Source organism: Dictyostelium purpureum (assembly GCF_000190715.1).
Source record: "Dictyostelium purpureum unplaced genomic scaffold DICPUscaffold_138, whole genome shotgun sequence".
Lineage (NCBI taxonomy): Eukaryota > Evosea > Eumycetozoa > Dictyosteliales > Dictyosteliaceae > Dictyostelium > Dictyostelium purpureum.
Window position 1 is genome coordinate 14,228 of NW_003519475.1, and position 13,359 is coordinate 27,586.

General features: G+C 23.2%; 6 protein-coding genes across 6 annotated transcripts; 1 reads left to right on the forward strand and 5 right to left on the reverse strand.

The window, feature by feature from the left end:
- Positions 1-2,120: 2,120 nt before the first annotated feature.
- On the reverse strand, positions 2,121-2,410 carry DICPUDRAFT_152790 (uncharacterized protein; the record flags this gene model as incomplete). The annotated part of the gene is made up of 2 exons (XM_003288507.1): positions 2,121-2,134; positions 2,209-2,410. The coding sequence occupies 2 exons, from the start codon at positions 2,408-2,410 to the stop codon at positions 2,121-2,123; spliced, it is 216 nt and encodes a 71-aa protein (XP_003288555.1).
- Positions 2,411-2,914: 504 nt separating this feature from the next.
- DICPUDRAFT_79338 (uncharacterized protein) lies at positions 2,915-3,268 on the reverse strand (the record flags this gene model as incomplete). Its single annotated transcript, XM_003288508.1, has 1 exon — positions 2,915-3,268. One exon carries the CDS (start codon positions 3,266-3,268, stop codon positions 2,915-2,917), a length of 354 nt encoding a protein of 117 aa, XP_003288556.1.
- An 807-nt stretch (positions 3,269-4,075) lies between these two features.
- On the forward strand, positions 4,076-5,410 carry DICPUDRAFT_34248 (uncharacterized protein; the record flags this gene model as incomplete). Its single annotated transcript, XM_003288495.1, has 2 exons — positions 4,076-4,769; positions 4,842-5,410. The coding sequence occupies 2 exons, from the start codon at positions 4,076-4,078 to the stop codon at positions 5,408-5,410; spliced, it is 1,263 nt and encodes a 420-aa protein (XP_003288543.1).
- Positions 5,411-5,602: 192 nt separating this feature from the next.
- Positions 5,603-6,289, reverse strand: DICPUDRAFT_152793 (uncharacterized protein; the record flags this gene model as incomplete). Its single annotated transcript, XM_003288509.1, has 2 exons — positions 5,603-5,689; positions 5,759-6,289. The coding sequence occupies 2 exons, from the start codon at positions 6,287-6,289 to the stop codon at positions 5,603-5,605; spliced, it is 618 nt and encodes a 205-aa protein (XP_003288557.1).
- A 220-nt stretch (positions 6,290-6,509) lies between these two features.
- DICPUDRAFT_152794 (uncharacterized protein) lies at positions 6,510-7,713 on the reverse strand (the record flags this gene model as incomplete). Its single annotated transcript, XM_003288510.1, has 4 exons — positions 6,510-6,720; positions 6,795-6,967; positions 7,060-7,475; positions 7,545-7,713. 4 exons carry the CDS (start codon positions 7,711-7,713, stop codon positions 6,510-6,512), a joined length of 969 nt encoding a protein of 322 aa, XP_003288558.1.
- Positions 7,714-10,143: 2,430 nt separating this feature from the next.
- DICPUDRAFT_152796 (uncharacterized protein) lies at positions 10,144-11,620 on the reverse strand (the record flags this gene model as incomplete). The annotated part of the gene is made up of 2 exons (XM_003288511.1): positions 10,144-10,625; positions 10,813-11,620. The coding sequence occupies 2 exons, from the start codon at positions 11,618-11,620 to the stop codon at positions 10,144-10,146; spliced, it is 1,290 nt and encodes a 429-aa protein (XP_003288559.1).
- Positions 11,621-13,359: the final 1,739 nt, after the last annotated feature.

A 13,359-nucleotide genomic window follows, 5' to 3' on the forward strand; every position in this document is an offset into this window, starting at 1 on the left:
TTCTTTTTTTTTTTTTTTAAAATCAATAGTTTATTTTTTAAAACTTTAAAATTTCTTTATAATATTATTCTAATTTTAAATTAAATTTCCAATTATTTTAAACTATTATTGCCCCTGATTAATTTTTTTTGGTTTTTTAAATATGCGGGGGGTAAATTTTTTTTTTTCGGGATTATATAACATTATTTATTACAAATTGACATAAAAAAAAAAAATAAAAAAATAATTTAAAAAAAAAAATAAACACATTAAAAAAAAAAAATCAATTTGATAGATGGGTGGGAAAGTCTTTGTGTTTTTTTTTTTTTGTTTTTTTGTTTTTTTCTTTTTTTTTTTTTTTTTTTTGGACATATAAATTAAATTAAACAAATTTACTATTTGAGTTTGAGGTTGTTTGTTGTTTTTTGTTTGTTTTTTTTTGTTTTATTTATTTTATTTTTTTTATTATTTTTTTGATTGAATGTGTTTTGAATGTTAGTGACTGTTGGTTATTTTATCATTTGGTTAAATACTGATTAAAAATATTGTAATTACTGATTTATTAATTCCTATTTTGTATACATTAACAAAAATATTCAAGTTTATTATTACTATTAAAATATTGCTAGTGATATTATTATTATTATTATGATTATGATTATTATTATTATTATTACGATTATTATTATTATTATTATTAATATTATTATATTATTAATATTATTAATTTTATTATTATTTTGATTATTAGTAAGGTACTAATGATTATTAATGATTAATGTTATTAATGATTATTATCACCGCAAATAATAATTATAATTTTGTTGTTATTATTCAAAATATTAACGTTATTTTATCGTTATTCACTATCTTTTTTTATTACCAATATGATTTGAAAAAATAAAACTAAAGATTTTGAAGTTGAAGTATAATAGAAGAAGAGGATAACTGTTGGGAACAAAAATATAATTTAAATTATAAAAATAATAAAAATAATAAAAATAATAAAAATAATGATAAAACAGAAAACAAAAATAGAAAACAAAATAAATTAAAAATTAAAAATAAACCTACATTCTATTCTACTGTTATGACCTGAATGGTGAATTGGTGAATAAATTGAAAAAATATGGAAGAAAAAATTTTTGCAAAACAAACCACGTAGTCAGTAAAAAATAATTTAAAATAAAAAATAAAAAAATAAAAAAAAAAATAAAAAAAATAAAAAAAATATTTAAAATGATGATTTTTGTCAAAAAAAAAAAGAAAGAAAAGAAAAAAAAAAAAAAGTTTTTCGTTAGATATATAGTTGTACCACGCCGTTTTTTTTGAAAATTTATTTATAATTTTATATTTTTTTTCATATTGGAAAAAAAAAATAAATAATTAAATAAATAAAAAAAATTTGAATCAGTTGAAAAAATATTTTTTTTTTTTTTTTTTATTTTTTATAATTATTTTAATTTATTACAATTATGCAATTACAATAATAATAATTACATATAACAACAAATACGGAAATACAACGCCACCATTCACCAAAAGTTTTTTTTATTAGATATTTTTGAAATTGTTGGGGTCAGCAATCACCATCAAATGAGTGACACTTTTTATTTTTTTTTATTATAATTATTTAATAGAATTGAAAAAAAAAAAAAATAAATTATTAATAGTTTGGAAATTTCTTGTTGGTTAAAAAAAATATAAAAATAGATTGAAATGATGTTTTATTTTTTGACTTTGTGGGAAACGGAAAAAAAGTAATTTTTGGATATTTTTTTTTTTTTTTTTTTGTTTGTTTTAATAAAAATAATAATTTATTTGTTATTGGTATTTAACTTTTTTTTAATATTGCTATTTATTTAAAAAATAATATTAAATTATTTATTTATTATTAATTTTAGTTTATCTATTATAATAAATTCCTTCCAAGAAGAAATCTTTTTTTAATTTTTCTAGGTGTTGGAGATTAATAATATTTATATTCTCCCCAAAACATAAAGACTCAAGCCAAAAGATTTAAATTTATCACCAAACTAAGACAAGAATCAAACTTTAATCTTTTGACATGAATTTTAATGATTTGGGGACGATATAAAATATTATAAAATCTCACTTTCATTTGATAATTATTTAAATAATTAAAATATTTCCTCTAAAATAAAAAAATTAAAGTATTAATAAAATAATATGAAATATTATATAATTATATAGAATATGGATACATACCATTAGGAATTGGTTTAGAATCGTTTATGAAAGCATGATGGTGGCTTTCAAAAAGTTTTTTCCACTCTTGGTAATAATGATGGGTACCTTGCTTTCTATTATAGGACCTTGTATTTACAACCAAAAAATCTCCATGAGTGGTAGTGCTATTAATGTCACTTTCATGAGCCATAGCAAACATATCTCTTCTTCCAGTATCCATATGCTTTATTCAATCCAAGTCAATAGAATTATATTGGATCTTATTTTTCTTGAATTGTGGGAAAATTAGATTTTTGGGTCTAAAGTTATTCTTGAAATTTAAACCGGTAGAGTTTGGACTTTCAATTGTGGTACTATTCGAGGGGGTGGAGCTAGCTATATCGAAAGCAACAAGGGGACACTTTTGGAAGTTCAAAAGTGAGCAAGTAAAATTGCAACTTTGAGGAGTGTTATGAGATTCTAATTGTTTTAAATCTTTCATAACAATTGTTCTATTATTTTTTACTATTGAAAACCAAAATTTGAAATCATCTTTTTGATTTAATATTGATAATAATTTATAATTTTCATCATTAATTATTATATTCGAACCAAAATAAAATGGTATATTATTATAACTACACCAAATCAAAATTATTACCATCTCTAATTGTCTAATTATTCTATAAAGTTTTGTATATAAGAGATTTGTTGGTTGATAATTTCTTTTATAATTGAATAATATTTATAGTTTTCCAAAAGAATAGCCATGCTTTGAAATGAAATTTGAATTATATTGAATCTTATGTTTCTTGAACTGAGGGAAAATTAGATCTTGGGGTTTAAAATTGTTGTTGAAATTTGAACCGGTAGAGCTTAGACTTTCAAATGTGACACTTTTCGAGGGGGCGGAGCTAGCTATATCGAAAGCAACAGGGGCAGACTTTTGGAGGTTCAAAAGTAAACAAGTAAAACCACTACTTTGAGTGTTGGCATATTTTAGTTGCTTAAAATCATTTAAAAAAATATAATAATAATAGTAATAATAATATATGAATCGTGAACAAACAATATAGATAATAATATTATACCATCCCATTTTGATTCACAAAGCTATATTGTTTTATTTATTTATTATTATTATAAAAATTTATAAAAAAAAAAATATTTATAAAAAAAAAAAGCAGGTAAACAATTTTTATTTTACCAAGTTTGATTGAACTTTGTCTTTTTGTGGCAATTAATAATTATTGAATAAAAAAACAGTTAACCATATTTTTATTTTACCGAGTAGTTCAGTTGAACTTTGCCATTTTGCCGCAATTAATTTTTTCTTCAAAATGTGTAACTTTATCGCGTGAACTAATTGAAAAAATTAATTGCCGCAAAATGACAAAGTTCAACTGAAAAAAAAAATAAAAAAAATAATACCAAAAACACTTAACAGGATTCATCAGAAAGATCTTAATAAATTTATTAATAAAACAGTTACAAATCAAAAAGTATTAAAATATCATCAACATTGTCATCACCTCGTTAAAAAAAAAAAAAATTGGTTTTTTATATTGTATTATTAAATCATAAATCCTTTTTAAAAGTTAATTTAATTTAATAAAATTATTTAAAATTAAATTAAATTAAATTCTTTAGATCTTAAAGTTTTTTTTTTAATTTTAGTTTATGCAATAAAGTAATAGATAATATTTTAATTGAATTATATAATTTTTTTATAATTTTATTTTTTTTAAATTATTTTTAATTTTTTTTTTTTAATTTTTTAGAATTTTTTTTTTTAGTTTTTTTAGAATTTTTTTTTTTAAAATCAACAATTTTTTAAATAAAAAAAAAAGATATTTATTTTCTCTCTTTATAATAGATATTAAATAAATAATAACAAATAATAAAGATGAATAATTTAAAAGTTATTTTATTTTTTATTTTTGCCTTATTGGCATTAAGCAGTGTCGATGCTATGGTAATTAAGAAAAAAATCGAAAGCAAAAGCGATTTTGTTATTTTAGGTAAATTCTGTTATAGTACCGTTCCAGGATCAATTTTGATTTGGGAAGCAAATAATGTTACCACCAACCCAAATGTCACTATTCAATTATACGATGATGATATTAATTCATGGGGTGCTGCCACAGCATCTGGTAATAGTTGTATCGATAAAGCTGGTTTTTCTCTTGATGATTGGCAAGCAAACAAAGCTAGAAAAGTAGTTTACCCAAAGGATACCCAACGTCCACACTTTTGGTACGTCGTAGCCACAAACTGTGCTGAAAATGGTCAAGTTGGTACTGTTGACTTTACTCTCACTTTCTTAAATGGTGGAAGTGGTTGGAATACTCAATTTTCATATGAAGAACAAGGTTTAGAGGCTTTATATTTAGTCTATTTCTTTGTTTTCCTTGGTTTATTTGGTTACACTGTTTTTACAACTTATAAACTCCATAAAAACAACTCACTTCATCCAATGATTATGATTCTTGGTGCTGTTGTTACTTTAGAATTTTTATCAGTCTTCGTTCTCTTATGCCAATATGGTTCATATTCACATAATGGTGTTGGTGGCAAAGGTGCTGAAGGTTTTGGTCAATGTATGTAGCAACAACAATAATAGTTAATTATTTAAAAAGTTTATTAATATATTTTATTTAAAAATACTATAGTATTAGATTTAGCTGCTCAATTAGCTTTTATTTTATTATTAATTTTAATTTCTAAAGGTTGGGCTATTTCAAGAGTTACCATTGACGAAAAGAGAATTGTTTTCGCTGTTATTGGTGTCCTTTCATTCTTATATTTATTCATGTTTATTTGGTACAAAGCTGGTGAAGGTATTGCATCAACTACCTACATGTATGATACCGCTCCAGGTATTGTTCTTTTAGTTGCACGTGGTTTAGCTATGATTTGGTTCATGTGGTGTGGTTATAGCACCTACATGGAAGAAACTCACCCAGCCAAACGTAACTTTTACACTCTCTTTGGTATTTCATTCGTTATTTGGTTCTTAATTCTTCCAATGATCTCTGTTATTGCTGCCGCTGTCGAACCATGGGTACGTGAAAGAATTGTTACTTCATTCTATGTCACTGCCAATGCCATTGGTTTCGTTGCTGTTACTTACCTTTTATCCCCATCAAGATCTGGTGATTTAATTGCTCCAGCAACCAAAACCTCAGCAGAAGAATACACTTCAATTCCATCAGGTGGTGATTCATCATACACTTTTTAAAATTAATTAATGATAACAAATTGTTAACAACTTTATTGTAAAAAAAAAAAAAAAAGTTGCATCAGTACATAAACACAAAAAATAGAAATAAATTAAAAATTAATTTAAATAAAATTAATTATAATAATTAATATATAAAATAATAACAATAAAAATAAAAGCAAGTATATATTTATTTTATAAAAAAAACTTTTATTTGTCCCAAATTTTATTTATTGGTGCTTTAATATTTTCTGTCTCTTTTAAATTTAAAACGTAGTTTCTTTCTTTATCTCTTATCTAGATAAATATAAAGGGATTAGGATGGATGAATTTATAATGTTTAAGTTTTTTTTATAGGTAACTTACCAATTTAACAAAAAAATTATCACCCTTTGAGGTTATTGGGTTGGTATAAATTGTAAACATTCCATATAAATTGCCAAAAAGAATATCAGTTAAATATCTATCACCAACCATAACTAAATTGGATGGGTCGGTTTTAAAATGATTGGTTACACTGTCAATACCATCTGGTTTTTTAGTGTTATGTTTTAAAACTTTAATACCTAAATTCTTTTCAATATGATCTGCTTTTTCATAGTCTGGGTAATCATCACTCGAACCTGCACTATTTGAAATAATCGCTATATTTTCTTCACCAAAAATCTCTTTACATTTTTCGATCGACTCTTTAAATGGGTTATATATGGTATCTGCATATGGTTCTGTTAGTGTGTTGTCCTTGTCAAATAAGACACCCTTGAAACCTTTATCATGAAGTTGTTTAAAATCTATGCCTCTAATATCTTTAAACTCTAAATGTGGCACAATTAATGATTTGTTTCTATAAACATGTTTTAAACATTTTATTGCTTCGAAATTGAAACTTTGTACCATTTTATTATTTTTTTTTTTAAAAAAAAAAGATAGTTTTTTAAAAAAAAGTTTTAAAAAATATAAAATTTATAAAAATGAAAAATTTGAAATAAAAAAAAAAATTGTTATTTTAAATAGATTACCGAATAATCTTTTTTATTTATATAAACAAATAAATTGTAAATATTACCTTTTTTTAAAATATATGATATATGTAATTTAAAAAAAAAAAAAAGATTTTTTAAATTATGCTAAAGAATTTCAATGTTGAAAATATTATTGTACCCATCAAGATTAAATAGAAAATTGTATGAGATGAGCCAGTTTCACAAAATGGATTAAAATTCTTTGGTGGCTTATGAAGTGATTTTAACATTGATTCTCTAACTCTTCCTGAAAGTGATTCGACGGTATCATCCTTTTCAAGTTGAATTGTTGGTAGGAATCTTATACTAAAATATTAAAGTTTATGTTAATAAAAATAAAAATAAAATGTATCTATTGTTTATTGATAAAAAAAACTTACCAAACAGTACCAGAATATGGGAAAAAACATGAGGATTTCCAAAGTTGATAGTTGCCAAAAAATACAACTGGAACAATATTTGATTTGGATTTAAGCGATAAATGGAATGGACCTTTTTTAAACTCTTTTAAGTTACCATCTTTTGATCTGGTGCCTTCTGGACTTACTGCAACCTTTATAATATTGTTTATAAAAAAAAAAAAAAAAATTAATATCTTGATTACACAAGTTGTTTTTTTATGATAATATTTTATTAAATACAAACACAAATATCTTTTTTGATCATTGCTTCAGCAGCTTCGTTAATACTTTCAATTGCAGAGTGTTTTTTCTTTCTATTAATTGGAATGTGACCGACAATGTGTGCTAATAAGAAAACCATTGGGAAAATATATAATAGCTCTCTTTTGAAGATAAATTTACAAGGTATTGGTGAATAGCCTTGAAGAATCACTGGATCTAAATATGATGTATGACTATAGGCTAAAACTGATGGTTGCTCTTTGAAATCATCATAAAGTTCTAATCCCTCTGTAATAACCTTTATATTCATTATCCAAAGTAATCCTTTGCCCCACATTCTAGATAAAAATTCTAATAGAAAATATCTTCTTTTGACATTAAACTTCTTTAAAATTGGGTCTGAAATATAATTAAATGGAACTGACATCCACACTATAACTATAATAATTAATTGGAGAAGTTAATATTGTTTTCTTTTATAAAATAAGAATTAAATTAATTACTTACCAGTAGCAGTAATTGCCCAAAGAACAATCGCAATAAATCTTAAAAGTCTTAGCCCAATAAATTCGTGAGGTGGAGATTCAAATTTTATTTTCTTTTCTCCAATTATAGTTGTACTACTTTCTGTTTGTTTAATTTCATCATTTGAAATTTTGTTTTTTCTTTGTGACATTTTATTATATTATATTATAAGTTATATTATTATTATTATTGTTATTTCATAAAAATATATATATGTATCCACACTCTTAATAAATATAATATAAAAATAAAAAATAAAAAAATAAAAAATAAAAAAATAAAAAGTGTGTATATAAGATAAAAAAAAAAAAATATTATATATTATATTAAATTATATTAAATATTATATTTAGAAAAGATAAGGTGTGTAAATAGGGTATGAATTAAAAAAAAAAATTTATAAAATTAAAAAATTTTAATTTTTTTATAAAAAAATATAAAAAAAAATAAAAATTTTATTTTAATCGATATTATAAAATAAAAAAATTAAAATGGATATTATAAAATTTTTAATTATGGTTTAAGTATTTATAAAGACAAATTTTTAAAAAAAAAAAAACAAAAAAAAAAAAAACGAATAAATGAATAAATAAATGGATAAATAAAAAAAAAAAAAAAAAAAAAAAAAAATAAATTAATAAAAAAAAATAAATTAAGGAATAAAAAAAAAAAAAAAAAAAAAAAAAAAATTTATTGGGAAAAATTATAATATTTTATTTTTTTTTATTTTTTTATTTTTTTTTTCTAAAAAATTAACTATTTTATTTGAATGATTTACTTATCCAGAGGTTTCTTTTTAAGAAATCAAATGTAGTTGCCATGGTGGTGGGCAATGAAACATTTCTTTGGGTTTAAAAAAAATTTTAATTTATTTGGTCTCGTGAAGTTAGAATTGCATCCACTAATTCAAAATTAATAATCAAAATAAATTTAAAAAAATAGAATAAAAATTAATTCCCTAAACAAAAGGAAGCATAGAGTGTCCATATTCTATCATTTAAAAGATTCATTTTTAATACCAAACAAAACTTTCTTTTTATTTTAAAATTATTAACATTAAAAATTAAAAATAAAAAAAAAACAAAAATTTCTAAAAAAGAAAAGTAATATTTTTTTATAACAATTTTGAAAGCATTATTGAAAATGCCAATTAAACAACAAAAGCTACTTGAGATTCGATAAACATATGAATTCTATACACATCCAAACAATTACACTAATTATTTAAGTTTATAAAAAAGAATTTATACGATTTACAAACAAATAATTGTATATTTATTTAATTTCTAGAATTATTTATTATTTATTTAGAAAATTTTTATTTTAATTTTAATTAATTTGATTTTTTAAAATATTGATTGATCTAATTGCGCTTGGATCTTCTTTACTAGTTGAAGTACTAATTGGCTAATAATGTATTACTCCGCGTTATACTTGAAAGTGTTCAACGACCGGAGAATCTCTATTTGAAAATTTCTATTAATTTATAAGTCTAATTATAAATTTACATTCATGCAGAAATGAGACTTCATTTATGAAACTACCTCTTTCAGATACTAATTCCTTGCAGAGTATTTTTAAATATATTTGATTAAATAACACCATTGTGACTGTTCCCCTCGTTTGATTAATAGTTACACCGAAGCTTCGGTTTCTCTTCTCCTAAAACTATTTGATTTCTATGGTCATAGTTGCTTGGCCAGAGCAATTAATGATAGTAATAAAATAGTTGAGTAGATAGATGAGGTCTATTATTAGTTACTTGACTGGTTGGATGAGCTTCATTGATTACTTGGTTGGTTAGAAATTTACCACAATCTTGAGTTAAAAATACATTTGGGGGTTCCAATCACTATCAAAAAGAATAACAACTTTATAATAATACCAAGACTCTTCAGCACTTTAAAAAAGTTATGGATCCGAAAAAAATAAGAAAAAGGTGCTAACAAATGTTATAGAACAGCTACTACTTGGTACACTAATGAATCCGATTATACCACTTGAAAAAAACTAGAGGTTGATGAAACTACCCGATTAAAAAGACATTGCAACTTTGTCCTGATTTTATACTACTAAATATTAAAAAAATTAATTTGTGTTAGTAATTCATATAATTAACAAATACCCCATATCTAAATAGATTGTTTTTGTTTGTAAAATAATGTGCTTATTTACTTACTTATATTTAAAAGCTTTTAGAATTATTATTATTGACCGGTAATTGTTTGGAAAAATTGAAAGAAATTTTAAAATTTTTTTTTTTTTATAAAATCCAAATTTTTTAAAATTTAAAGGCAGTGATAATTGATACAATTTATGGATTATAGTGAATAATTATTATTATAAATTATTAAACAAAACAAAAAATATATCCCTAATTTAATATTCAATAAAATAAGATTTTTACTGTAAATGATACTACATGTACAACATGGCTAGAGACGGCTTAGAATCTTGGTATAATACTTGATTATGGCTTAAAAAAATTGCTAAAATATAATGTATTAAATTAAATGAATTAATATAAAATAGTTTATAAAAATAGTAGTGGGAAAATAAAATAACTTACCGATATAATGGTTTAATTAGCTAATGGGCATAAAGAACCGTAATGGAATTCTGCAAAATGTGATAACAAAATTCCATTCTCGCATTTAATACTTGGAGTAATTTCTATGAAAGAACTACTCTCGGATTCAACTGAAGATATTATAGAAATATTTATCTTATAAATTTCAGCTGCAGCGACCAATGTTAAATGATCGCCCCATGTGCCATTTTTGGACATACTATCACAATATTCCTCCCAACTGTTTGTAGTTACAAAGTCTGAGAGGGTTTCTCCATTTGGAAGGTAAAAACCTTTATTTTGTCTAAGCCAATAGACAATGTTATTTCTTATTATTACACTATGCTCCAAGTCACCAAATATCTGATCTGATAGCGCATGCATTTGGCAATTACCATCACCTGGGATTTCCTTTTTTGGCATAAGTTGATAAATTTCGATACGTTCATTTAAACGTATATATGCCTTTTCTGTTTCATTCAATGGAGTTGGATCTAAACTTAATCTTCCATTTGAATTGACCAAAGATAAATCAATTTCATTTGGCTTTATTGGAGCATTTTGGGGTTGTTGTGTTGGTTGTGAATGGGTGTGTTGTGGTTGGAGTTGTTGAAGAATTCGTTCAATGAAAGGGATTGGTTGTTGTGGTTGCTGTGGTTGCTGTGGTTGGGGGTTGCTGACGAATTCGTTGGATAAATGGGATTGGTTGTTGTGGGACTGGTTGTTGTGGGACTGGTTGTTGTGGGATTGGTTGTTGTGGGATTGGTTGTTGTTGAATTGGTTGTTTTGGAATTGGTTGTTGTGGTTGCTTTGGTTGTTGTGATTGCTGTGGTTGTTGATGTTGTGGTTGCTGACTAATTCGTTGGATGAATGGGATTGGTTGATGTGATTGTTGTGGTTGTTGATGTTGTGGTTGCTGACGAATTAGCTGGATGAATGGGATTGGTCTTTGTGGAATTGGTTTTTGGGATTGTTGTGGGTGTTTTGGTTGTTGGGGTTGCTGTGGTTTTTGGGGTTGGGGTTGTTGACTAATTCGCTGGATGAATGGGATTGGTTGTTGTGGTTGTTGGGGTTGTAGATGTTGGGGTCGCTGACGAATTAGCTGTATGAATGGGATTGGTCCTTGTGAATTTGGTTGTTGTGATTGCTGTGGTTGTGATTGCTGTGGTTTTTTTGGTTCTTTTGGTTGGAGTTTTTGGTGAACTTTTTGAGGTTGTTGGAGGTGTTCTTGTTCTTGGTAAATATGGAGTTGTTGGGGGATTTGGAGGCTTTGGAGGTGTTTGAGGTGTTCTTGTGGTTCTTGTAGTTGGATTTGGAGTACTTGACTTGCCCAGAAATTGTCTTCGCTGTTCCAACATTGGCAGTCATCTTTTTCTTTGTTGTTTCTTTTGGTGTTTTTGAATCTGAATTTACCAATTAAAGATGGTAATTTCCAACAGATGGTACCAACAAAAAATAAATAAACACACAAGTTTAAAAATTCATACATTTTGTTTGCAAAAAAAAATATTTACAAATAAAATGTACAAAAAAAAAAATAATATAAATATATACAAAAAAATATTTACAAAAAAAAGATATATATTATTTACAAAAAAAAAGGTGTGTAAAAATGAACGAATATTATTATTTGAATGCTATTATAAAAAAAAAAAAGCTGGTGAATGAAAAATTATGTGTGTTGTAAAGCTATAATTTTTAATTAAAAAAAAAAAAAATAATTTTTTTAAAGACTCTTTTTTAAAAAATTAAAAAATTATAAACAATTAAAAAAAAAAAAATAAAACAAAAAAACAATTGTTTATTTTCTTTAAAATTATGATAAAATAATAGTTTCTACCTTATTTTTTTATTTAAAATTTAGATTTAAAATATTAATTAAATCTATATGTTTGATTTAAAAATTTCATAAAATTCTCTCTCGATTGATATCCATATTGCCTATGTAAGCTATTACATTGTAAAAAAAGAATTTTAAAAAAATGGTAAATTAATTATTTAAATATAAATTTTAATCTTTATTAGTTTAATTCAAATTGAATAAATTACACCTCGAACCACTTTTTTATTATTTCCATTTAATTTTTTATTTTTTTGCATTTTAATGAAAAAATGTGGTTCGAGGTGTAATTTATAATAAAAGTTAAAACAATTATATTTATTTTATTTGATTATTTGATTATTTATTGTTTATTTTTTTATATTAAGTTAAATATATTTTGAAGCTGCTCCATTATTCCAATTTCCCTTTATATAATAATTTTTTTATATATTTTTTATGAAAATCATGTCCCATTTGTTTTTTAATATCTATCTATAGTTTATACAATCAGTATAGTTATTTAATAATATCTTACATTTATTAAATATTTTTTATATTACTTTTTTCAATCTTCTTTACAAAAAATAATTAACAAAAATATATTAAATTATTATTATCAATTTTTAAATTAAAAATATATCAGATAATTGGCTTTCATTATACTTATTATTACAAAAGTAATATAACAATTATTTAAAAGATATTTTTTATAATTATAATTTTTGAAATATTAAATTAATAAAATTTAAAAAATTTTATTTTATTTTATTTTTTTAAAACTTTCACCCATTTTCTTATATATATAATGTACTTCACTTATTTTATATCATTTCACAGTAATACAACAACACATTTTTTCACCATTTAATAAGAAACATTAATCAATTTAAATTAAAATTTTTTTTTTTTTTTTTTTTTTTAAATAAATTTTTTTATTTATATTACTTTATTCATTATATTAAATCTTTCAAAAGAAGTAGTCTTTAGCATCCAAAAAAATTTAGATTTTTATTTTATTAAATATTTTTATATTTAATCAATTAAAATTAAAGCTTACATAGTCTTTTGCATCCAATACAACTTTAAAATTTTTTATTCTTTTCACCAGTCACTAAATAAACTTATACACACCTATAGCTTTTATATATAATTATATATATACATACCACTCTTTTTAGAAATATTTAATAATGATTTACATACCTATAACCATTTTTTTCAAATAATAAAAAATATTTTTAGCTAAATAAATTATATAATATATAAATATGGATAATACACATAGATTAAGATTTTTGATTTACATAGAAAATAGATTAAATAGATTCATACACCACCAGTTTCTGGTGGACAACTACCATTTGCTGTTATACAACCATCAAATGAATAGACCTCTACCATCAAAC